At 38.5% G+C, this 26,503-nt stretch overlaps 1 protein-coding gene across 1 annotated transcript in view; it reads left to right on the top strand.

Annotated features, from left to right (window-relative positions):
* The window catches only part of IQCH (IQ motif containing H), a gene marked incomplete at its 3' end in the record, with an annotated part of 211,921 nt that overhangs the window by 102,210 nt on the left and 83,208 nt on the right, over positions 1-26,503 (top strand). The window contains exons 9-12 of the mRNA XM_081292857.1: positions 8,989-9,540; positions 10,242-10,308; positions 20,399-20,482; positions 24,492-24,667. Of these exons, the coding sequence (XP_081148983.1) occupies positions 8,989-9,540; positions 10,242-10,308; positions 20,399-20,482; positions 24,492-24,667 (879 nt within the window). The remainder of the gene's footprint in view (positions 1-8,988; positions 9,541-10,241; positions 10,309-20,398; positions 20,483-24,491; positions 24,668-26,503) is intronic.

Raw genomic sequence — 26,503 nt, 5'->3', positions numbered from 1 at the left:
TGCTCTCATGTTTGCAGATGCAGATGACAAGATTCTGTGTCTTTGTTTCCTTCAACATCAGGTGGCAGGCGCCACCTCTGCTGTCCCGTCTGCTTCTCTCAGTGCTGACTTAAGAGCCATTTCTAGTTCCTAGAGTAGTTAAGCAAACAACCCAAACTCCAGAAGTTGAATAAGTTTGAGTCAGTCGGACCCTGCATAAAGATTCAAAGAATAAAATAAGCCATAGTAGAATTGGTAATATTCATTTTTTTTGAGAAATTCAAGGAATTTTATTTTTAGAAATCTAGTTCAAAGGTTTGAAGTTGTTGAGATTGCTCTCTTAGAAAATAAATATTTTTGTTATCTTAAAGCAAGCATATTAACAACTGAAGTCACATAGTTCAGTTTTATATACTTAATTTTAGTTAATTGTTTGCATGGGTAGAGCAAGTTAATATATTTATCAAAACATAAGAGTACAGACTAAATTCATGAAAACATTTGCTCCTGGGAAGAGGGAAAGAGATGAATGGAACTAAAAAGAAATATTATATATATATATGTTTATTATAATATATAATATAAATATGTAATATTTGTAATAATATATAATATATAGTATGTTTAATATAATATATTATATGAGTATATTTTATGTATCCTAAATATATATAAAAATATATATGACAAAGAAAACAAAAAATTAACAAGCATCTGTGGTAGTTTTTATATTCTTCTCTGTATGTCCAAAATGTTTCAAGTTAAAATTCAAATTGAAGGAAAACCCTATTTCCTAAGCCACACCTCTGCTATAAGAATTCCTTTGATATAGAGAAACAGGTTTGGGTAATAATATTTTAATCTCAAACTTGGGATCTCACTTCTCCTAGTCATTTGTATGTTGTTACTTTCTTTTATATTTTCTCAGCATATACTTGTGATCTCTCTTTAGAAAACTGTGCTCATTTTAAGCATGAGTCAGCTGAACTATTTTAATCAGGCCACCTGTGTGACATTGAACATTCCCTGCCCCTATCTGTCCTCCTTTCCTCCTGTCTGTGGAAGGAGGAGATTCATGTTTAGGGGGCTTCCACATCTCCTTAATCCTCACCCACCAGCCCCAGGGAGAAGTTCCCAGCAGGGGGACTCTAGACTCCCCACACCCACAGCAGCTCTGTGGTTCTCCCTGTTGCTGTGAAATTACATTTTGTATGAGGAGACTGTTCCAGGCTTAATGATATATACACTTTGAAAGCCAACACAGGGTATCTCAGCAGTTTTGGTCTTACATGTCCTACCTGGTGGGGGATAAAGCTACTTCTAAAAGACTGCAGAATGCCTCCTTGGTTGACTCTGTGGTCCCAGTGCAATCTGGTCTTCTTTCTTGTCTTGTCTAAAGGGTTAGAGGGCAGATCTTACTTTGACAAGAATAAGAGCTCTATGCTGGGCCCGGTTGCACACATCTCAACTGTAATCCCAGCGACTCAGGAAGCTGAAGCAGGAGGATCACAAGTTCAAAGTCAGCCTCAGTAACTTATCGAGGCATTAAGCAACTTAGTGAGACCCTGTCTCTAAATAAAATACAAAAAAAAAAAAAAAAAAAGGACTGGGGATATAGCTCAGTGATAAAGAGCCCCCTGGGTTTAATTCCTAGTTTTTTTTTTTTTTTAAAGAGTTCTGCAACCTGGAAATACAAAATGAGGTTCAAAAGCAAGTTCAAGAACTATTTTTATCTCTTTTAGACTCATTTTCCATGTGAAGCCTCATTTAAATAAGAATAGAAGAAAAATCCAAAAACAGAAGGAAAAAGTATAGGATATTTTAAAATCATTTTCCATTTTCTGTCATTCACTAGATATTGCCACCCTCGCCTATGCATTTTTGACATAAAACCACATATTCAAAGTCAATTTAATTATATATTTTTATTTGAAAAATAATTTTTTTCTTGCAAGAGAAGTACCATAAAAATTGGTTTTGAGTTTGAGGAGTATTTTTTGGTACCAGGAATTGAACCCAGAGGAGCTTAACCACTGAGCCACATCCCCAACCCTTTTTATTTTTTATTTTGAGATAGTATCTTACTAAATTGCTTGGGACCTTGCTAAATTGCTGAGGCTGGTTTTGAACTCATGATCCTCCTGCCTCAGTCTCCATAACTGCTGGGATTACAGGTGTGCACCACTGTGCCCAGCATACGATTATTTTTACTGTTTTTTGTAGGATTATCTACTGCACATTTTTATTACATGGATTAATGATAAACAAGAAAAAAATGTTAAATTATGAGCAAGTCACAAAATGATCTTTTTTATGTTATCTTTTTTTTAATATCTTTGTTTATTTATTTTTATGTGGTGCTGAGGATCAAACCCAGTGCCTCACATATGCAAGGCAAGCGCTGTGCCACTGAGCTACAACCCAGACCCATTTACTTTATCTTTTTCATTTAACAAATATGGAAACATTTTTAATAGCTACATCACATTCTGTATTAAAGATATGCCATAATTTTCTTAGACATTATCATATCCTTCAACATTGAATTATAAATGCCAAATTATTATAAATTATTTCCAGTTATTATGTTGTCAACAAAATTGCCCTGAATATCTTCCATCTTTGTTTGTGAGTCTTTGTATTTAGGGTACCTTGTAGAGATACAACTCCTTGGCCAGGTGTGGACATTTTTGGAGCTGAGTAACCAAACTTTTTCCTATCAGTGCTCCAAAATTCAAGCTATGGGTTTGCAAATAACAAATCATATGATCGTAGAACAGCTTTGTGCTGTGAGCCTAGTCCTAGTGGCTATGAGGTTCGGTTTTAGTATTCCCACATTCACTTGTTCATTCATTCAACTAGTCATTATTAACCTTTTACCATGTGCAGGCAGCATAAGGGGCACTGGGGACACAGCAGTGAACAAAGCAAGCTGAATCCTTGACTTCTTGGGACTCTTTTTCTTGCAAAAAGATGATAAATGGACATTTAATGTAAAGTCAGAGAAGAAAAATAAAGCTGAATACTTATGTAGGTATAGAGAATGTGTCAAAATGGAGAATTATAAAAATTCTGCAAGTGTTCTCCAGTGATCTGTGTTCAACAGACTTACTGTACACACATTTTTCCTCAAGAAAATTGGAATGTCAGGCTTTCCTGGGTGGTAATAGGGGGCCTTTTTGAGGCTGGCTCTTTCTCCTGCACCTACAGAGAAAATGATGATGTGCCTTTACCCAGGGATCTGGGAATCAGGCTGCTTTAGATTCCCATCCTGTTGGCTTCCTGTACACATCCCCAGTGGGCTCAACCCATCCATCATATTTGTCCCAAGTGGTCCTTAACTGTGTCACATTCTCTCAGAGAATATTCGAAGAGTAGCAGAAAAGATGAAATCAATGCAGCAATAAAGTGAGTCGTGCCCTTAGAAAAGGAAATTTCACATTGGACTGAAAATAGACTCCATCTATTTAAAATATCTTCCTAATTCTGTTTTGTTTGATCTTCCACCAGAATTTGGTCTGCTGAGTATTTTTGTTCCGTGAGAGGGTATCTAAAGGTGGGGATCTTTCTCCCCAGGATGATTTGGAGTTCAGGAAGACTCATTTCAACAATGATACCTTTCAAAGCAATTGCAGAAATTTTTCCCTAGAAAATTGCGCTGATCTAAGTGGCCTTTATGCTCCATTCTCTTCCTTATGTCTCTGTTCAGTGAGTTTTCTATTTTTGCCTTTTATTCTCTTTATGAAGGTTAAGGACTCTGACTCTCGCTTTTAATTGTCATTTAAGTCTTAGGCAGTTTTATAATCTGAGAACTGTTTGTTGACTTGTAGATCCCAGAATACCAGAACATCATTGTTGGAGGTTTTCTCTTCAATCTTACAGGTTAGGTGGCAGGGGCAATTTGTCATCTATTTTGGTTTAAAAGTTGCTAGAAAGAATTGGTGTGTGTGTGTGTGTGTGTGTGTGTGTGTGTGTGTGAATTGATATAAAAGGAAAAGGAGGAGATCCCCCAGGTCTTTATCATGGTGCAGGAAATAATGACACTGGAGATAGCTGCCTTTGATTTGATGGTTTTATTAGCTCCAGGCATATGGGCTGACACATTAAGTCAGAGAGCCATAGGGTGTCAATATTACAAGTTCCCTGAGTGGTTCCCTAATGGAAACTGAAATCCTACAGGAGAAGTGACTTCCCAAGGCCACAGAGGAAGATGGTGACAAGCCAGATTCTAGGTTTTCTGGCTTCAATCTGCCACTCCTCCACCATACCATTTTCTGTCCATTAGTGCATTCATAGGGGTCAGTTCAACAGCTCACTTTCCAGCCTAGCAAATAAGAAGACATAGCAGGTCCAGGCCAGGTTGGCTCTGATGTAGGAGGCAGCAGGAGGGAGGAGAGCATAGCTTAGGAAGGGCCATGCAGGGCTCTGAGCTTTGAGGCCAAGGGAGTAGGGACAGTATAGGGTAGGGTGTGGGAGAGAGGCATCACAAGGGACAAAAACAGGGCTGGGAAAAGGCAATGAGAGGGCGCAAGGACACACTCCATCTGGTAAGTCTCTTCCTTTAGTTCTGGATGGATCGGGAATATTTAGGAATGGGATATTTTTTCTTAAAGTAGCAAACATACTGTCCTAGAAGTTAAGAAGATCTACCACCTGGTTTTATGATTTTGGATAAGTCATGTGCTCTCCCTGAGCCTCAGTTTCCTCATCTGTAGTAATGACCACACTGACGGGAGATAAGACACTGTGAAAACTTTTACATATGTTATAATCCTCACAGCAATTCTTCAGGGACCTCTCCCTTTTCCAGATGAGAAAATTTAGATTCTGAGACAGCAGGAACTTGTCCAAGCGTATGTAGCAGACAGTGGCAGAGCTTGGGTTTCACCTGAGGTTAATCGGGGCTCCGCCCCATGGCTCATTTTCCTGGGCCCCTAATCATCTATTGAGCAAAAGGCAGAATCAATGACCTTCAAGATCCCTTGTGTTTCCAAATTCAGAATTAAGTAATTATGCTACATCTCCGAGCCTTGGTTAATTCATCTACTCTCTCTGAACATTGTATATATCTCTTGAACAACTCTAGCCAGTTGAAATCTTGATGTTTATTCTGTACAAAGTTCATAGATCTTCACCAAAATTAAATAGGACCAGATAAATGGCACCCTGGTCTTTGAGAAATAATAAAGACTTTGTCTTTTAGAGATACACCATTCATTTACCAAATCCAAGCTCTCCCTAGAGCCATAGGGTGCCGAAGAGCTCATTCTTTTTCCTACAATGCAATTACTTAATTACTAATAGGTATGTTGCGATGTTTAAAAAACTGAAATTTGGCTCCTAGATTCAAAAGTATTCTCAGTTGTCCTTCTAGGCAATGGAATGATTGACATTCTCTAAAGATGACAGCCATGTTGGATGATCCCAAATACTTGAGTCTTTACTGCTAGGAGAGCTTCCTCATATCCATTTTAGGGATCTAGTTTAATCCTATATCCACATGCCATCCTCATATGTAAAAATAAAAATTTTCATGAAGAAATTCAGCTTAGAAACATATTCCTTTTTTCTGGATTTTTTTTTTTTTTTGTGGTAGATATTTCTAAATGCATTACTGGGTCTTTCTGGCTTCACATTGGGTCTTACTAACACATATGATCATCATCCTTCTGTCCTGGTTTTGCTGTGGATTTTGAATTTTCCCTAAATAACTGCTCCAGAAACTCTCAAAGTTACCTAATTAGTAATTACACTTTGCAAATCAAGAAGAGCATTTCCCAGCTAGTTGACTCAGTCAGTTAGAGCAGGTTGCTAATAATTAGGCCACAGCTACAGGTCTGGGCAGACAGTGCACAAAGGTGAAGATAAGGCTGTGCTCGAAAGAAGGACCAGGCGAGGATGCAGATGTCCAAGAGACATCCATCCCTACTCAAAGGAAAAAAAAAATGCTACTGAGTCATAATATCACGTTGCAATGATTGGAAACAAAAAGAAAGGGAAGGAGGAAGGTTGAGAGAAATGGAGCAGGAGGGATAGAAAGGAAAAAGAGAGGAAGGGAGGGAAGGAGGAAACCCAACAAATAATCCTAGACAAGTTCATGGAGATAAATAATAAAGGAGGACTCGCAGAAGGAGCGGCACCTGAAGCATGGCACGACCCCTGATCAGGGCTCTTATTCCTAGCGGGCCGTGACGCAGCTCCGTCTTTACCTGCTCGATGGATCTCGCACTGCTGATGCACTGCTTTAATTTGGGAAGCCTTTCTCTTGAGAGGCATGTCTTTTCTTGCTCTAAGTCTAAAGTGCTCCCATGTGTGGCATTCTCGGTGACAGATGTACTACAGTTATGCTTTAGCTGACTCCAAAGCCATAGCTTCCCAGTGCCTGAGTGGTCTATTTGATGTCCAAGAGTGTGTTTCCTCTGAGAGCAGGTCTTTGCTGGAATATCATCCAAGAAGGTTAGGAAGGTATAATCCCTTTGTTCTAAAGCAACCCCTGTTAAATTCTACAATCCCTGCCCACCCAAAGGCTATTCTCTCAGAAGGTCTAAAGTGCAACTGCTGAGGTGCATCGAAGCCCTTAGAAAGCCTGTGGGAAAGTGCTAAGATCTGAGAGTCCTCTCCCTTCTCTACCCACCCCCCCCCCCCAAGGTTATTCCATTTTCATGGATGACCCCACTTCCACGTGACCCTCTGTAAGGACAAGGATTTCAAAAATACTTGAACACCTCCAAGGACATAAGAGCCTCTTTCCAGCCTCCCATCCATAGCTCTCCTTTTTATAGGAGTGTTGGAGTCTCCATGACGGGATGGATCTAGGACATGACTGGTGGGGCCAGCCAATTCTCTATGTGTCCATCTGTGATTATTTTGCACGTCTTGTCGCTGGTTAAGCACTGTCATTTTTCTCTGAATTCTAATCTTCCCACCATCCAAGCCCATTCTTGAAGGAAGGCAGAAATGTAGCCACGGGCCATTCTGTTGGAACTTGTGCCACTTGTCCTCTAGCAGGAGTTGCAGCTCCCCCTGCCAGCACTGATGTCTGCTGAAGGAGGCCTTGTCCACTCTGTCTCGCATCCAAGGTGAAGAAATTTACTCCATCTACCAGTCTGAGTTCTCTCTGGGCGTCCTGGGTAGATCAGAAAGGGCTTGAGTCTTAGCGAAAAGACTTTTCCTCTTAGGCCTTAAAGTAGCTCTGAAGTTAAAAGTATAGAAAGCTCACTACTATATAAAGTTGACTTCTAAAATTAAAGGATATCTTCCATTTTGGACTTAATACTTGCTTTTTTAGTATTTTCACTTGAGATAACAGTCTAATTATTCCACGGCCTGGTACCTGAGGGAATAAAAAGAAAATCTGAAGTTTTGTTTGTAATTGCTTATATTTTCTTACTGTGCCTTTATTGTAAGTATAACTCTTGGCTTACTTTTCTCTCAGATAGTTTCCTGCCTTGTATTTATAAATTACTTTCAGTGACATGTATTTAGTAAAGACAAACTGTGAGCTGCTTAGGAGGCTGAGGCAGGAGGATTGTGAGTTCAAAGCCAGCCTCAACAACTTAACATGGCCCGAAGCAACTTAACAAGAATCTATCTCTACGTAAAATATTTTTTAAAGGGCTGGGGATGTGACTCAGGGCTCTGTGATTAAATGTCCCTGGGTTCAGTCCTCAGTACAAAAAAAAAAAAAAAAAAGACAAACTATGAACAATCTAACATACCAATATCACCACGGAGCTGTGGCATAATAGTTACTAATAAATTAACTGGGACTAAAAGTCTTCAAAATGCAGAGAGCAATATGATCCTACAATTTGATAAAGACAGGCTGATACATCTAAAAACATGGACATATTGAAGGCAATCAATTTCTGGCATCCCAAAGCAAGAAGAAAGCATCATCACAGTAAATACTTAACTTCCTGACAAGAGCTCAGGGCCTGAAACATCTATATCCTCCCTCTTCTCCCAAGCCCGCCAATGGAACATTTAGACCATGGAATTTTTCTAGTGCAACAGGTTTTGATAATTGAAATGAAATGGTTTTGTAATGGGTAACAAAATTTTCTTTCCTTGTTTTTTTTTTCTATTGGAAATGATATTATATATGGCTATTGTCATCAAATCTCTTCTGATTTAATTTTTAAAATAGAATTTATTGTTTACTTAATATAGAAAATATTAAGAAGAAAAATTTGCCATTTCATTCTTAAAAGACCCCACTCAACAACATTTATAAATAAAAGTCGTGTATTTCCACGACTTAAATTTTCATTTTCAACACAGATAGGAACAAAATCGAAAGCAAATGCTTCCTTGGTTTCATCTGTTATGAGATTTCTGATTCTAATCTACCTGTGGACAGCCCCAGATATGTCCCTAAAAGGGTTCTAGACCGTAAATAAAAGAACCCTTATCAAGAGAAACATAGATAACACACAACATGATGCTTCTTGTAAAAGAAATCTCCTCTAGGTATTAAGAGAAGATATCAGAAGAACTCTAAAATGCTAAAAAAAATGATATTTGTTAGAAAGTCAAAAACAGCTCTTAATGGGAATATTTGAAATTATGCTGAGGATTGCACAGAAAGACTTCACCCTGTTTTTCTAGAATTGGTAGGTAAGCTATGACCAAGGGATCAGCAACATACTTCTCTAAGACCATGTGAGCCTGTATAAGAAGTACATCACAGGGAGGATGGGGTCAGCTGGCCATATTCCAGTAAACCCAAAGCATAACATTTCTAGATCACTTTCCTTGGGCACTTTTATAACACTTTTATAAAAATGTTAACATCTGTGAGTGATCTCTAATATATTCCTCTGTTAAGGAGTTTTAATGATATATATTAGCCAGATTTTCATAGTCCAATGTGTATACGATTTGTCAGTGCAAGGATCTGTGTCTTCCCGCCATTGAGGGGTAAGTGACAGTTGTACCCGTGAGGTGATCACTCGGTTAAACAAAATCACAGTATACCTCATCTCTGACAACACTTTCTTTCCACAGGGCATGAAAGTCACCCCACCTTCTAAAGGTCAGAAATTACCATGGGATTATGACCTTTGTATTTATGATGGCTTCATAGACAAGACAGCCCCAGACTTCATAGCATTCAAAGAGCATTTTAACTTAGCTTGGGGGAGTATTTTTTCTCTCTTGGAACATATCGAGAAGTTTCTCAGGGACTATGCAATACCAGAAGTCAAAATCAAAGGGAAGAACTTGCTGGCCCTCCTTCCAGAGTTTGAGCTGAATAATAAACTTACCCGATACAACCTGCTCTCACTGCTGGAGAACCCAGTTCACGTCCAAATGCTGTTAAATCGCCCAGGACAGAGGTTCAAGGGCCAAGGTGGGAAGGCAGAAGCTGCCGTCAAGATCCAAGCTACATGGAAATGCTACAAAGCAAGAAAATACTTCCTTGTTTACCGTCAGCAGAAGTGGGCTTCGGGTGTGATCGCCCTTGCTTGGCTTTTACGTTGCCATAAGACCCGAGTGAAGAAGATCCTGAAGGAATCGCGGCAGAGACACCTGGAGAATTTCCGAATGCGAGCCAAGGTGCACGAGGCTGCCAGCTGCTCAGGCAGACCTCTTTTTCTAAACAGTTCTTGCTTGAACGACTGCAATAAGTTGTCTCTTTCTCTTTCCTTTCCTTCTCCAACTCCCCTCCCCCTCAGCCTCCCTGGTCTTTTACTTTCCTCTACGCAGGATGCACAAGCCCCATATTTGTTCCTGCGGCATATTTTAGCCCTAATCGGCAATCTGGCTTTTGTGCCTGCAAAAATCGGCTGCAATTTTTCTATAGACGTAAAGTCCCTTCACTTGGGCTACGGTAGTTCTGTCAGAAAATCGATGTTTTAACTGCATTACCTTTTCCCCCCTATATATACCTTCTGGCACTTTAATTTGCTAGGGAAAAAAAATCCTCTCTTGTCTACATTGCTGTCACCACTTTGTCAGAAAGTATTTAAGTTTGCAGACAGCCTTTTAATTAGTGCTCACAATTTCATTTATGTTTGCTTTCTCTTTTTTTCATTCATATTCTGTTAATTAAGTGAGCTGCCTCTAATCTTCCCCTGCCAGTAGCATCATGTAGCCACCTAATTAAATTAATTGGGGAAGATGTTTTAAGTATGTAATTAAATCAATTAATATAATTTATGCCTGGCTTAACTGTACAGTGGAAAAACAGCTGAAGTTTGACTAGATGAATCCACTACAGCTTCCTGTCACTGATCAATGCTCTTCTTGATTTTTAGCATCTGGCAGCCAACTGGAATCGCATCAGGACCTCCAGGAGGACGATTATCCATATCCCATCATTAGGTATAACACTTTTGCCTGCAAATCTATCAGCAACCTCTATTACCCACCACATTATGGCTCCTTGATTGAGTTCAAGGAAGGCCCCTTGTTTTATTCAAATTGGTCTCGGCAGGAAAATGTTCTCGACATGATGAGAGTAATAACACAGGGCCCTCGCTCGAAACGGCGTTTAATTTGGGGATTAAGCAAATAAAGTCATTATGTGGGGGCTGCTATTCAGTGGAGAGGTGATTTGCTGTAATTCGCTTTCATCTGTATGAAATGAACTAAAAAGTTGTATTTTTTTCCCCCTGAAATACGGATAATGTTTTCGATCTTCTTTAATGATAGAAGCACACGGGCTTGTGTGTGTTGTGGCAGTTACGCCAATAAGCCAGGATATTGCTTGTACACTGTTTTTAATCAAATGTGCAGTCAAAATGATAAGCTACATTCTCTGAAATTATTTAGTTCTAATTACGAGCAGATGGGATGCTTTATTTGCACCTAGGGCGCCTGAGCAAAAGGAAATGCTGTGTGAACAAGAATAATTAAGAAGTTGAATAGTGTTTTTTGCGCTTAAATAATCTGCAGTTTCATGTTAATTAGCACTAATGTAATTATTTAATTACATTTATGAATTGGGGAACTTGAAAGCTGTTGTCTGAAACGCAGTGGTAAAATAGGTGTGCCAAAATGACACAGGGAATTTCAGAAATTTGCATTGGAAGTTCTTTTAAAACACGAGCTGCTGTCAAAATGTTTGGGATTTGTGTCTCGTTGTTTGTTTTGTTTTGCTTGGCTTCTACCTAGCCTGTTAAATTTCCTGGATGAGGCCAAATTTCCTATGCTGACTTAATAAGAGTTTTGACAAACAGCAAAAACCACTGAATCTCCAGATTAGCTCTTTGTTAAGGCCTTTCCTGTAAAGCAATGCAGTAATTGATCTTCTGGGTTGTTACTTATTTATGTTCATCTGTGAATATTTTAGTTTGTGTATTGAAGTGTAGCATAGAAACAAAACAAATTTAAGCAGTAATAGAAAAAGAAAAACATTTAAACTACTACATAAACATATTAAGATTATTTTAAATTAGTAAAATATTAATAGGACCAAAGTAATACAAACTATCCAAGATTCTAGAGCATATGCATAGAGCTATGTGTACTAGTGCAAAAGTTAAGAAAACTTGAGTTGCATAGGGCCTTTTAGTTTTGCTCCACTTTATGGCTCACAGAAGAAATTTGTTCCTTCTTAGGATGTAAGTGAGCTAAGACAGAACTGAATTTCATTCCAACTTAGGCTTTTGTCTTGGTGAGACTACTTTTGCACACAAAATTAGTTCACACACAGAAATTGCACTTGTAATTGATTGCAACCAGAGAGGCTAATTGCAGACCCAATTAACTGACTCAGGTCCTTAGAATAAGGTGCAAGAGCCTTTGCTTCTGAAACTAATTGTGCACCTGACCTAATATTATATGGGGAATTTTGTTTTTCTTTCTCTACTTGATCCAAAACTAGAGCCAGAAACAGGGTCCCTACTTTGCAATGGTAATAAGCACACTCGTGTGGTATAGATACAATTTCCACAAACTTCTTTCCTCCCACACTCCCTTTGACTCTTCAAAACAACCCCATGTGAATGGCCCTGCAGAGAAGCCTGATACAAAGGAGTCTCCAAAGAAGCAGAAATTTGAAAGTAATGGTAATGTAATCTGAGTAATAAAAAATGAGTTAAAAGGAAAGCATCTTAAATTTTCAAAAGGACTTGCTGGATATAAATTAAATGGAAAATAATATGGTCAAAGAAATGAAAATTAGAAAGCATTATTTTAAATTGTATATTAAAGCTAGCTTTCTTCTAGATTGTATATATATAGTTTAAATAAATAATAAATATGAAGGCTTCCCTAATGCAGTAATTTTTGTTTGTAAATGACAGAGTACCCACTTTAAAGGAAAATGTATTTATGTATTTTTAAAATATAAGAATGGTCTCAGATATTTTTCTCAATCAAGCATTTTAGAAGTCCAACTCTACCTTTTCACAAGAGAATTTGTTTCTACAATCTGTGCTTTAGGTTTTACAAAATGACTTGTGGTTGTCCAATTTAGTATAAATATTGCACAGACAGAATTCTTAAACTATAAAAAAATGATATGGGGTTCTTTTTTCTTATTTCCCACTTCGCCAGGGAACACACAGGGAGGTTTTTGGCTATACACAGCATGGCTTCTTTGTCTCATGCACGCAGGACTTACTTCCACAATTCATAAAAATAGAAGTGGATGAAAATGAAGTCAATTTTTGTTCTAAATACACTGCAAAAAGAAACTAACCTATTCAATCTAATAATTTTATTTCCAGAGTTAAGACGAATTCACTTGTCAAAATCAGTGGGCAGGGTTGTCGGGTTCAGGTAGACACTTAAAGCAAGTGTAGCCTTGTAGTCTTTTTCTCTTTTCATAGGAAAACTTGCTGTAGAATCACCCTGGAAATAATGACACTCAGACACCAGTCAATTGGGGCTGCACTAACTTATTTGAACCCTTAAAATGAAAGCTAAGTACTGATAACCACGTAATACATTACAGTTGTAGGCGTTTGGCTATTTGCTATATAGTTTTGCACACACAGGAATAATTGCTTTCTTCAAACCATGATGGCAGAAAAGATGGCCTTTTAGTAACGAATGTATTTTACTATGAAACATTTATAATGTATTTTTAAATGTATAGTTTGATAACACAAACATTAAAAGAACATATTGCAGAGTTACCTCTTTGTTATAAAATTTGATTAACTGTTATATATTGCATATAGGGTTCCTAGATGTAACAAATATTTTAGCTATTTTTAACCTACAGAAGTGGAATGTTATTGACTAATTGTTTAAAAGAACCGATTGGCCTTATAATTTTATAAGTTGATAAAAAATTCTTTCCAGAATATATAGGTTGATCTCTTAATGGGATATTACATATTTTTATCATTTTTATTAATGAAATATAATTATAACAAAATCGTATTCCATAGTTCATAGCAGAAATAGAATTCTAGGGTCTATTTTAAGCAAAATCTATCAATCAAATAAGAAGGAATCGCAATAAAGAATCCTAATTCCTCTAGAAAGACCAGAGGTCTAAATAAAAACTGCAAACTAAACTTGCTTCCATTTCCTTTGGCCAAGTTATTTCCTTCACATTTTAACCCTGGGCTTTTTATTATAGCACATCATAAGTATATGTACTGCTATACTTTAACTCAGGGACGTTTTAACATATAGTCATTTAATATGATGTGTCAAAAATTGGCCTCCAATGCTGAGAGCAGATATCTGAGGCCACTGTCAGCAAACTCAATCCCAGTGATGAGTCTCCCTTCTCATCTCTCTTCCTCTCCCCTCCCCCACCCCCGGGCCCCCTTTTTGTACTGGGGATTGAACACATGGGCATTTTACTACCCTGCTACATCCCCAGCCCTTTTTTATTTTGAGACAGGGTCTTGCTAAGTTGCTGAGGTTGTCCTCAAACTTGCACTCCTCCTGCCTCAGCCTCCGTAGTCACAGGGATTGTAGGCAGGCACCACCACGTCTGTTCTCTTCCTCCTTTAAAAATACAGATAGGTGATATATTGAGGTGGGATTTTTTTCTCTCTTCTTTACATAATCTTTTATTTCATTGGCCAATCAATGTAATGACTAAAGGTAATATACATAATTCATCCTCAATTTTTTCTCCATGTGCATTATTTCAGTAAATTCTCCTTAGGATTAACATGAACATTGGTCTCCAGAATATTCCATGCCATAAAAATTGTGGATGGTGTTATTGTGAAATTCATGAAAAAATATTTTTCAGTTGTTCTGTACTGTCACAAAAGCCTGTAAGAAAAGACAGAAATGTGCTTTTGTGGGCAGCTGACCATACACTGAATGGAGAAAGCCCTGAGGCTCATGAGACAGTTGCGTCCTAACTGCATTCCCTTCCCCAGGAGGAGAGTTGAGACTCACCTCTCTGTGAACAGAGGCGGAGGACTGCGACTGTGAGCATGGACCTGAGGTTGTTTCTAGTGTGCCTCTAAGCATATTGCCATCTCTCTACTTTCTCACTTTTGAGTTGACAACTCAAAGATTAAATAGGTTCTGTTCTTCCATCCTGGGCAGTTGGGATCTCTCATCCAGTCTTCACAGTCGTCCAAAGGTATTTTGGCAGCTAACATGGAATTCATAATTGAGTTAGGAGTTGCCACATGAGATCCTTGGGACAACTGAGCTGCCAGCATCCCCCAGGCAGCCTTTCCCAGAAATACCCAGGTCCTTGGGGATCAGCAGCAAAGTACACTTAAACTTTCAAATTTCTTTATAGCCCAAACTAAAATTAAAATACATTTGTATTCTTCCATGTCAACAAATCAACACTTACTCACTGGTTAGATCACAGTTAGCCCAATCACCCTTTTATATGAAAATGTCCAACTGATCTTGACCCAGCTAATGTTGTACCATAATACAGAGAAATAGCATTAAATTGGGTGTGAAGTGACACCTGTTCAAGGTCTTTTCATGAAATGGATTAATATTGGGATATGAACAGAAATGAATTTTGCATATGCTAAATAAAAATGTAATCTCTTAATCTCCTTCCTCCTCATAAAAATAGCAAAAGCTTTATTCAGCTGTTCTCAAATTTTCTTGTCTCAGAACCCCATTAAACTCATAATGGTAACTAAAGACCTGAAAGAGCATTGGCTTAAGTGAATTCTATCTATTGTTATTTACTGTATTAGAAACGAATGAAAGGAACTTTAAAAGTACTTATTAGCTAATGAACCCACTGCCAATGTTAATCTAAATAACACATTTTTACAAAATAGAATTATTTTCCTAAACAAATTTAGTGAGAAGAATGGCATTATTTGACAGGTTTGCAAATCTCTATACAACGTGGTTGTAGTCTCATAACTGCTTCTATATTCAATCTGTTTTGTATGTTCTTCAGAAGAAGTATACGAAAAAAAATCTGGCCCTATGGAGATAAGTATTTGGAAAAGGGAAGAATATTTTATGTATTTTACAGTCTTTTCAGAAACTGTATATATTCTTCTTTGGCTTTCTACTAAATCCACAATAAGAACTATTAGCTGCAATGTGGAATTGTAGTCATATTGGTAAATGTTTTGTGTTTTGTAACTTGTGAGAGAATAGACTTTGAAAGGCAAATAACATCTCAGTATCATTTTTTAAAATATGTAAATTTTAGGGGTGGGGCTGGGGCTCAACAGTAGAGCACTTGCCTAGCACGTGCAAGGCCCTGGATTTGATCCTCAGCATCACATAAAAATTAATTAATTAATTAATTAATTAAAGGTATCGTGTCCAACTACATCTAAAAAAATTTTAAAATATTTATTTTTAGTTATAATTGGACACGATACCTTTATTTTATTTTTACATGGTGCTAAGGATCGAACCCATAGCCTCATGCATGCTAGGAAAGTGCTCTACCTCTGAGCCACAACCCCAGCCCATGTTAGTATCATCTTGAAAATAGTTTTGATTTTGCAAATCCCCTGAAATGACCTTGATACTCCCCAGGTCCCCAGAACACAATTTGAGAATCACTGGCTTTAGTTGCATGCGATGTTGAGCCAGTCACTGACAAAAAGAACAAGAGAAAGTTCTCACCCTTTTGAAGGGGAATCCATTTGGCTATTTGATTTGAGAATGTTTTCCCAACTCAGGGTGATCAGATGCCGATCAACCACTTGGTACTCGGGAGTCTGTTGTTAACCTCTTCTCTGCCTTGTGTACCACTGTGAGGCTAGGACTTGGAGACAAGAGAAAAAGGACTCACCCATAGGGTAGTGAGCCAAGTGTTAAAGAACACGGAATCTGCTGTGACAACAGGGGCCTGTCACAGAGTCACACACCAGTGCCACCGAGGCCTGGTCACTGAACATGGCCTTGCTCGTGTTCTTGGATTTCTGTAGCCGCAGTGAAGGAAAAGCCAATGCCAGCAGGCTAGTCCTCCAGACGCAGAGGCAGTTAGCTTCACCTGATAGGCGTTCCCATGGGAGTGAGGCCTAGGAAAGGTGGCGAAGATGGAGGGTCTTTCCAGTCACCACCAATGGACATTCTTGATTCCGAAAGGACCAAAAGTAGTTGAACCACTGTAGAGGAAGCACTCAGATAACCATCTTTGATGTGAAGTGGAAGCAGTAATGTTTCCACTTCATTTTATTTGAAAAAGTAAATTTATTTGAGAAAAGATGAATGGTTCTATCAAATGGGGATTATTTTGCAGGTGATGAGAACAGGCATCAGGAAAGAGGCTATGTTCCTCTCCAGAGGGAAAGGGGGGGCGGCTACATCTGCCAGTGATGTTTTCCTGTGCTGATAAGGACCTGGAAAAAATCTACAAATCCTGCTTTTCATTCTTTGAATCTACCAGAAGTTCTCCAGTTTTACAGGGTTAAATGGAATAGAGGGAATGAAGAGAACACGTGGGAGAGAGGGCTGAGAACTTAAGAGGCGGATTCTTTGCGCAGACCCACAGGTGCACAGGGAGCTTACACTCTGGAGTGGTCCAGGAAGACAGGGAGACGACACAGGTGAACAAGCACACAGGGGGACATGTAACGATGAAACGAGAAAGTGTAGTGGAGAAAGTGTGCCAGAGATTGACAGTGAAGGGAGGCTCAGAACCTTCTCAGAAAAGCCTAGGTCAGGCATAGCTGAGAGCAGCCAGGGTCTACCCTCTGCATAAGGCACAGCTGTACTCTGGTGGCTCAAGTAGTTTTTTGCTTGCGGTGATAACACCTTCCCTATGTTTAAATGAAGTTCTTTCTGAGACTCTCTTTCTGAGTTTGGCTCAGCTGAGGTTAGGAAAGAAACATCAAAACACAACAGCAGCAATGGTTACTGAGTACCTACCAGGTATCAGGGTCTTTGACCCTCCCTCAGCTTTTCATTATAGGTGGAAAGAGAAGCAGGGCATCTGACAGGGGTGGTCCTTGGTAGAAGCAAGGGAAGATGGACAACACCACAGACTAAATGGCTTCCAACTATACACATGTAGGAGCTTACAGCTCTGTAACCCAAATGTGCGAGAGGGGTAAAATCTAAGTGTCAGCAGAGCTGCCTTCCTTCCTGAGGCTCTAGGGAAGAATAGTTGCCCTTCCTAACTTGCAGAAGCCATTCACCAAGGAATGCATGAAGAAGACTCTCAGCCCCTTTCTCTACCTTTAGGACCAGCAACATTGCAACCCCTGTGCCTTTCTAAGTCACCCTATAACTTCCTACTGTTCCGCCTTCCTCCTCCACTTTTCAGGACCCTTATTATTACACCAGGCCCAGCTAGATAATCCAGAATAATCTCCTTGTTTTAAGGTCAGTCAGTTAGCAAACTTAATTTCATTTACAACTTCATTTCCCTTTTGTCATGTAACCTACCACATGCACAGTTCTGAAGATTAGGATAAGGACATGTTGGGATGGCCATTATTCTGCCTACCAAGACACATTGAAAATTAAAGTAAGAAGAGTCAAAAGCACTTTTCCCACCTGGAGTTGTCTGTGCCCACTTGGAGAGTCTAATCTTTTATTTCGTGTAACTAAATTGATAACAAGAGCTAAATATGTAGTAGCTACACTGCATAATAATTTGTACACTTATGTGATCTTGGAGAGATAAGGCGCTTACCCCGGGTTTCCTCATCTATAGCAGGACAGGGTTGAGGTTGATGGTATCTCAAGCATCCCCCAGTGGCTGAGCACGATGGTGCATGCCTATAATCCCAGGGGCTTGGGAGTCTGAGGCAGGAGGATCATGAGTTCAAAGCTAGCCTCAGGAATTTAACAAGGTCCTTAGCAACTTAGTGAGGCCCTGTCTCTAAATAAAATATAAAAAGGGGCTAGGGATGTGGCTCAGTGGTTAAGTGCCCCTGCATTTAATCCCCCAGTACCAAAAAAAAAAAAAAAAAAATCCCCCAGTGTTCGTAGCCTGATTTTTGAAGTAGCCACATCTTTGTAGATTATATTACAAGCAATGTCTCCTTGCTACCAGGCATGTCTGCTGAGCTCCCCAAAGCCAAAACATCCTATTAAGTCATTGTCATATTCAATACTTGATGCCAGAACAATGGGGGGATCTTTTTGCCTGGGTGTCAATAGATGTGCCTGTGGATGTACAAAACATGATAATAAACCTGATCTCAAAAACAATTGGCTCTCAACTTCTGCCGAACTGATGGCATGTGCATGTCTTGTCACAGAACATCCATGCTGCTTGTCACAGAAATCCTTGTGGTGGTTATGGTGTGCTTTGGAAGTGCACATACCCCATAATATTAAAATACCTTACACTTACACAGCGCTTTGCAGTTTACAGTTGTTTTCATATCTGTTACTTTATGCAACCCTCTACATCAGTGTTGTTGTTAACATGAGATTCTTTAAAATGGGTGTATTAGTAGGGCTAAGAGGGTAACCAGGTCTATCATAATTCTGCAGAGGCATCTTGTATGCCTCCTTGATCAGTGGTAACGTAGCTACCAAGTAATTTGACAGAAAACTGACATCAAGCACTTGAATGAAACACAGACTTATTCCCTATGGGCTGCCTATGCAGCTACAAAGTGATCAAACATCTTTTATATTTTAAATTGGACATCATCTTAATGAGACATCTTATACTGCCTTTTATCTTTACTTCTAAAAGGAAATGCATTCCTGGTGTTCTCTCAGGCCCTAATCATACTCCATTGCTTAGGCATTTTTCCTTACTTTCTTATAGTCTTGATATATGTTATTCACAATATATCTCTCTAACATTTATATGAATACAGATAGATTTATACACATGCAGAATATTGCAGTCACATATAAAGACAACCTTGAAATCGGACCTGTCTGTATTAGTTTTCACTTATGGAATGGTTCTCTAAATTAGTTGAAAGTCTAATAATTTTTTTCTAAAATAATTCCAACAGTCCATTGGTCCTTCTGCCTCTTTAATTCTTAAGTCCATATATATAAAGCAAAGAGAGACTTCTAGATGAATTGTAAGCTCATTTACTTTCCAGACGTTGTCTAGCATTTAAACACAGACATCAAAGCAAAGAGCCAATTATCAGAGTTCATTTGGTCTGAAGCCCTGTTGCCTGAATTGCTATAGTTTTCCTTATGCTGAAAAGAAAAATTAGTGTCACATCTTGAAGCTGTAGCCTATAAAACCACTTCATCTACAGCAGTTGAACTTGAAACATGTGTTTGGGCTCACTAACCACAAGGAGGCATTGAAGCATCTCTTCAAAATGTGAAAAGCAGTTTTATTTTTTAAAAACGTCACACCTTATATTGCTGGTTTTATATAATAATGACAGTGCCTGTGAGCATGCATGTCTTTTAAGTTCCTGTCGGGATCCTCTCCCCTTGCCCTCCCAAGACCTGAAACATCAGCAGAGAGTGATGCTGTTTTCGTGGAAGATTTTTGGACAGTAGTAATCTGTAGAAGTCTTCCTTCTACTGTTTCCAACAGAAAGGAAGGTAAACTTCAAGACTCTCCTTAGTACTGACAAAGTCATTGTCTTCAATTTTATTGCACTTTGAGAGTTCAAAGTTCTTTTTACTGAGAGCAGAAGCCTATTTCTTTGATATGAGAATTCTTAAAATACAGTAAGGGGTTTATCTGAAATCTGTGTGTCAGTTTAGAATGATTCTGAAATACATCTTCAAAATGCCACACAGGACTCACAAGTTAAAAAGTTGAAACCATTTCTATAACCTGAGCATAATGTTCTTACATGTAGTTTTGAAGAGTCATGGTGAAGGTCAGAAATTTTCTCCGTGTTTTTGTAATCCTGAATCTCAGGAGCTTTGTTGGTATTGAAAATAGGAACCTGTCTGTTGCAGGAGGTGCTGCTTAGCACATCTCCCAGAATAATGCTTAATCCCCAGAGAAATAAGAGTTGTCTTATTTCTGTGAGAAGCTGCGGAGAAGACGTTTTTCCTCAAAATGTGGACCGTGACATTTTAAAATTCTCTTGTGCCATTTTGCTCTATCGTCTTGCTCTTTCTGGGTTTTGACACCTCGTTTGCCTTGTAGGGTATTCCCAGCAGGCGCGAGAAGGTGTCACCGACCTCAACATACAGCAGAACAGGCAACTGGGGCGGCTGTGTGACATCATAGGTACAGTAAATAGTTTTAAACACATGACTCTTTGCAATGTTTGTCAGTGAATATTGATACAATGTTTCTTCTTATTGTTATATATTTTTTCTTCTACAAGGAAAAAGCTTAGGTTTTTAAGCCACTTGTAGGACAATTGAATGTTTCATTTTAAGTAACATCCACAGGGATGTCAACTTGAATAAAAATAAGCATTTTAATCAATTACTTGGGCAGTTTTCTGAATATTTTTTCCTGTAGGTTTAGATGAGAATTTCTCTCCTATATACACCTATATACAAAAATCTTCTTGGTTTACTGAATCCTTGCAAGTGTATGAGACCAAAATTGTATATTTGTGACAATATTGTCTAAGATATTAGCTGAGGGATCACTGGAAGTTGGTATCAGAAATGAAGCATGGTGTTGTCATCGTAAAAATAACAGAGAAATGAAAATAGATTTTTAAAGAGGCTTTTCTGTAAATATAGAGCATTTAATTATTTTTTAAAATGAAATGCCCAGTGAAGGGAATTCTTAGAAACACAGACCTTGATTAAGTGATGGCTACATCTTTGTAAAGTCAAGTCCTGATATTGGTTTGGTCAGTTCTCAATCAGTCACCTACTTGGGTCCAGGAGAGAAGAATGCATGAATCTGATGACTTTGATTGACACTGGTCAAGGTCAGAGTTCAAGGTAAGCTTAAAAATAGATAGATTGCAAAGCCTAAGCAATAACATCAAGTTGGTTAAGGAGAAACTAGCCAAAGTATTAGGACTAAACAAAAATTAGATCTTTATTAGTTATCAGATAAGAACATCTTTGTTTCGTTAAAATGTAATTGCTTTGGCCCTTATTTAAGCCAAACAAGAAAAAAAATTTAAATTATCAATGACCAACTTAGCTGGCTCCCTGGAATGACATACTTTACATGATTCATATATATTTCAGCATCATTATTATTTTATAAATGCCATTTGGTGACAAAAAGACATCAGTACTAGAAATTTACAGTGTCCTAAAATAATAATAATATAATTGCTTTAATCTATTATCTAGGCACTAATATTGTTTTTCAGCATTACAAAAAAAAAATTTAATGATTTGAGATTGATTTGTTAGTGCTGAACTATTTCAACCAAAAACCTGACTGGATGGAGAGCACGGAAGTGCACCAGAGGGCAGACTTTGCTCTCATTTATTTGAATTAATTTTTTTCTTCAGCTTTTTATATATCTTTCTATATATAGAATGAAGCATCTCTTTACCAAAAGATGTCTTTACAGAAGATTCTCATTACTCGAAAAGACTTGAAAGCATTAGGCTTCTCCTCAAGTTCAGTAATTCAGTCTGTGTCCACCTGAAATGGAAAATTTTTGCTAATACGGACATTTCAGAAGTATTTATGTCTTTTCTCATTACATTACCTTCATGATGCAGCACTGCAATCATGTAATCGCTTCAAGAAGAGTGTTTAGAAGTAGTAAATGAAAGAAAAAGTACTTTCTTAGGAAATAAAAATAGGAAGAAACTAGAAAATTGAGTAATAATTTTGAGGAAGATTAATCATTCTTTTTATTCCATTAGTTGCTAGGAAAAGGTGTTGATTTTTCTGCTTATGAAAGGGAAACAAAGATTTGATCACACTTTTGATACTGACCGTGAAGTCAGGATTGTCAGTCAGGTAGACCCCTGTGGATGGGACTTTAAATTCCTAGATGAATAAAGTAAAAGAGTAACTGATTTTGACTATTGGTTAACCATCAAAGCAACTTTCATCTTCATATCAGCTCCCTTCCATAATTACCTGTCAATCATTGCTGAGCATTGGTAGATTCATGATGAAATCACATTAATACTGGATACTAGAATTAGTGATATGAATTCCTTTGCCAGAAATGAACCAGAAAGGTGAAATTAGCAGCATGATTTTTTATTATTTGTAACCTCAATATTTCTTTCCAAAGAAAACTTATTTAGTTTTCTTCTGGCACAGTCCATAAGTTATTTTTGTGTCCTTATTTTAATGCTTTTTATTTTTAAATCACCAGTTTGGTTTTAAAATACACTAATTTGATAAGACACTAATTTCTTCTTCAAAACAAAGATTTGAGGTACCTAACTTGATTATTCAGCCACTGGATACAAGTTATTAACTACTGTCTCCTCAGTTAATTTATTGTAAAATTTATGTGGCAACTTGGTTTCAAAATTAAATGGGCCATCCAGGCACAGTGGTGCACTCCTATAATCCCAGTAGCTCTGGAGGCTGAGGCAGGAGAATCCCACATTTAAAGCCAGCCTCAGTAATTTAGCAATCCCTAAGCAATTCAGCAAGACCCTGTATCAAAGTAAAACATAAAAAGGGCTGGAGATGTGGCTCAGTGGTTAAGCCCCCTGGTTTCAATCCCAAAATTAAATGGGCCATTTAAATACATGTATGGAGTACTACTTCAAGCCCAGCACTGGGTCAGTTCCCCCTCTCCAGAGGGGGAAATTTGTCCCAATACCATGGGTCTCACTAAGTGACTAAGACGTTGTACTTCTCAAATATCTCCATTCTCCCAAATCCCTCTGTCACCCCACCTATGGACTTTGCACTATTATCACGACTTGGGGGAATATAGGAAAAAAGTATAAACCTTGAATGTAAGGAACCTGGAGAGATTAATAGATTCTAAACAATAGCAGGGAACAACAGAGGACACAACTTCATAATGCTAATCTTAGGAGTTGATCCAAAGGAGCACAGGTGTGAAGGGATCACTGCTGGCTGGCCTGGTCAGGGTGGGCCATGGAGTAGAATCATGCACCTATGCCATTTATCGAGCACTTACTATGTACCAGATACTGTACCAGGTGCTTCACATAGATTCTTTCATTTAATACACCCCCAAACTCCATGCCTCAGGTAGTTTTTACTTTCCCATTTTGCAAATGAAGGAACAACTGTTTAGAATGGTTAAATAATGGGCCCAGGGTCCTGGGAAGCTGAGCCAGAATTTAGTCAGCCTATTGTCTGTGTACTTTGCCAAAATGAACAGAGGAGTCTTACAATCCACGGGGGTCCCCCCTGCCCAAGGAAGCATTTTCAGTACTCCCTCCTGGAACCTGTCTGAACACCTGGCCTGCCTGCTCCTCCACTATGTTTTGCAGCTCTTTGTATAAAGGGGTTGCTCCTGGAGAGCAGCATCTCTGTCACTTTGATGGCTGGATCCTCTCCATGTCCAGCCAAGTACTTTGTCCCTACTTATATTTATATCCATCAGCTATTTTATGAATGAATGAATAACTCCATTGGCTGCTCATTTCCCATCCATACCCCCTAAAATATTCTGCAGCATGGGGTGAGTAATCTCATCTCACTATTCCATTTGGATGGGATATTTAATTAGGATTTCTTTCTATGTGCATAGTAAGAAGCACATCTTAAGAAAGAGAACAGTTAAATTAAGATGGTGTTTCCTTTAGACCAAGAATCACTAGATGTGCGATTTAAGTAATATACTCCTCTTTGGGAATGAAGCAGAGAAAGGTTGGTTTCTTGAAATAATCATTGCTGTGGTCATAATCAGACCATTTATTTGGACAAGACATTCCCTGAATTGGCCCTGTCAAGTCCAAGTAGAGTAAGAAATTGCAATTTCATCAGCTTTCTAAAGTTAATGGCTGTGTTTTATAATTTGCTGAAGTTAATGGGATAAATTCCCATTGATGTTAATGGAAGTTGTGTAGCTGAATCCCTGTGTATTATTTGAAAGTAGATTTCCAAAGTACCTCACAGTCCTCCTTCCACAGGAAACACTGTGTATTTTGTTGGTGGTGGTGTTATTCATATAGAGAAATGCTATAGTGCAAAATAACAAGCTGCCTAGATTGCTAAAATGTGTACAAAAACAATACAAATTAACTTCATTATGGCTTATGGATATATTTTTTATTTTAAACTGCACATCAATTGGATGCCAGAGTTCATAATGTCATCTACCTTTATACCAGTAATTAACATTGTGCCTGTTGTGTTTTAGATGTCAATGTGAATGTCATCTACATCTGCTCCCATCATATGAACGACGAGTTAGTGCTGTATTACAATAAAATCCTGAGTCTACATGCAGCTGTCAAATCAGGGAACCTTGAGGACAGAAGTGACCTGCAGGACAGGTTCAAAATTATCACCCCTGAAGCTGTAAACTTCTTCCCTGTGAGTTTGTCTTCTAATTACTACGGCTTCAGGGATGCAGTAAAATTAAATTGGAAATTTTATAACTTGCAACGCTCTGGTACACATCAGTGAAATATTATTGCAAGTTTAACAGCTTTACTGATTAGACTACTAGTTGGACTGTAGGAATAAATATCCCAGTTTAACTTTCAGATTTAGTTGAGTTGCCCCTGCCCAGTTTCTGTGTAACCGAAGCCTAATTGCATAGTTATTGGTGGCATCAAAGTAGGTGGATTTACAACGTCATCCCTTTTTCTTAGTTTTGTGTGGAGGATGCCAAGGGCCGAGAAAGGCTGGGCCTGCACATGGTCACAAAGCTACATAGGGACAGAATCTTGACAGGATCCCTGTTTTCTGACCTCCACACAGGTGTCCCCACCTCAGAGGAAGTTGAACTGACTTATCATGTCACATGGTACCTAAGAAACAAGGTTCAGATTTATTTTTTTAAATGCACTGATTTTTAATGAATGGAATGAATTCTGAGTGGGATCCATCCCTAGACAAGAGCCTTTGGAAGCTCATGGAACCTCAAGGGTAGGGTTGAAATCAATTCCTCTACATTTTGATATTTAAGCTTTCCACGTTAAACAACCAGTACTTCTCCACCTATTTGACTATCCAATTTTGAGGGGACTTTTTTTGTATAAGTAAAGGCTCTAAATTTTCTGATGAAGGTAGCCCTCTCCATTTACAAAGCTAACACCCACCAGCTGCCAGAAGGAGCTTCTCCAGATCTACTGAAGAGGCTGGAACTCAGAGGGGATTTGTGAGAAGGAGAGTGAGTGAACTAAGGTTTGTTGCAGTCTAATCACACGTTTTCTCCTTTGGTCCTTAGAGCAATGTAACAGGACCGAAAGGATCACTCTCATTTTATGGCTGTGGTGACCAAGGCTCATTTTCTGGTCTAAGGTTCCTATAGGGCCAGATGTGAATCAATTCTTGCCATCCCAGAACTCTCTCATGACCTGGGAATAACTACCTTGCTCCAGAATGGCCCCGTGGCCTTGAGCAAACCTTCACATCTTCAATCTTCATCCATAAGATGAAGTGATGGGTTTGCTAATTCCAAAGTCTTCTCCAACTCTCCAGTCCTGCCCCCTAAGAAATCTCCCCTTACCGTGCACTCTTCGACCTGCAATCAAGAGACAGGCAGTCAGCCTAACCCCTGCATGGGTCTAGTCAGAGTGTACGTTGGCATCTCGGCCAGTAGAAACAAGTTCACAAGGCTTTAAGTACCTAATATTTCTTTTCATAGCTTAAATTCAAATTGTTTGAGTAATTAATCACTCATACACAATCCACTTTTTGAAATATAAAAATTAAACTCTCGATTTTCAAATCCATTCCTGTGCATAGTTAGCTATAGCTTTATTTCTTTTTAATGGGTTCGAGAGATTGTATCAGTGCTGATTTTCATTCAAATGGATGGCTTTGAGGAGATTTTTTTAAAGCGTGCCAAAAATCTGTTTGTACATCTCTCCAAGTTACTATACAACGCTTGAATTGGTAATGGCAAAATGTGCTCTTATAAAAGTCATCATGTCTATTTTGGGACATTTTAATGCCTATGAAGACATTCTAAACAACTACCTTTTTTTAGGCTAAAAAAAAATCAATGGTGATCGATTAAATGGAGCCATAATGTGAGGGAATTAGAAACATTTTAGATTCTTTGTCACAGTCGTGTTAATCTGCTGCCGGGATCCAATGATACTGATCTTTTCTAAACGGTCACACAAGACCTGCGGTCAGCAATGTGTCCTCTGCCGTCACTCACTCACATTTGAATCTTTATTGAATGCAATACTGTGA

The sequence above is a fragment of the Spermophilus citellus genome (assembly GCF_964194105.1).
Source record: "Spermophilus citellus genome assembly, chromosome: 4".
Taxonomy (NCBI): Eukaryota; Metazoa; Chordata; class Mammalia; order Rodentia; family Sciuridae; genus Spermophilus; species Spermophilus citellus.
This window is presented reverse-complemented; position numbering and strand designations above follow the sequence as displayed.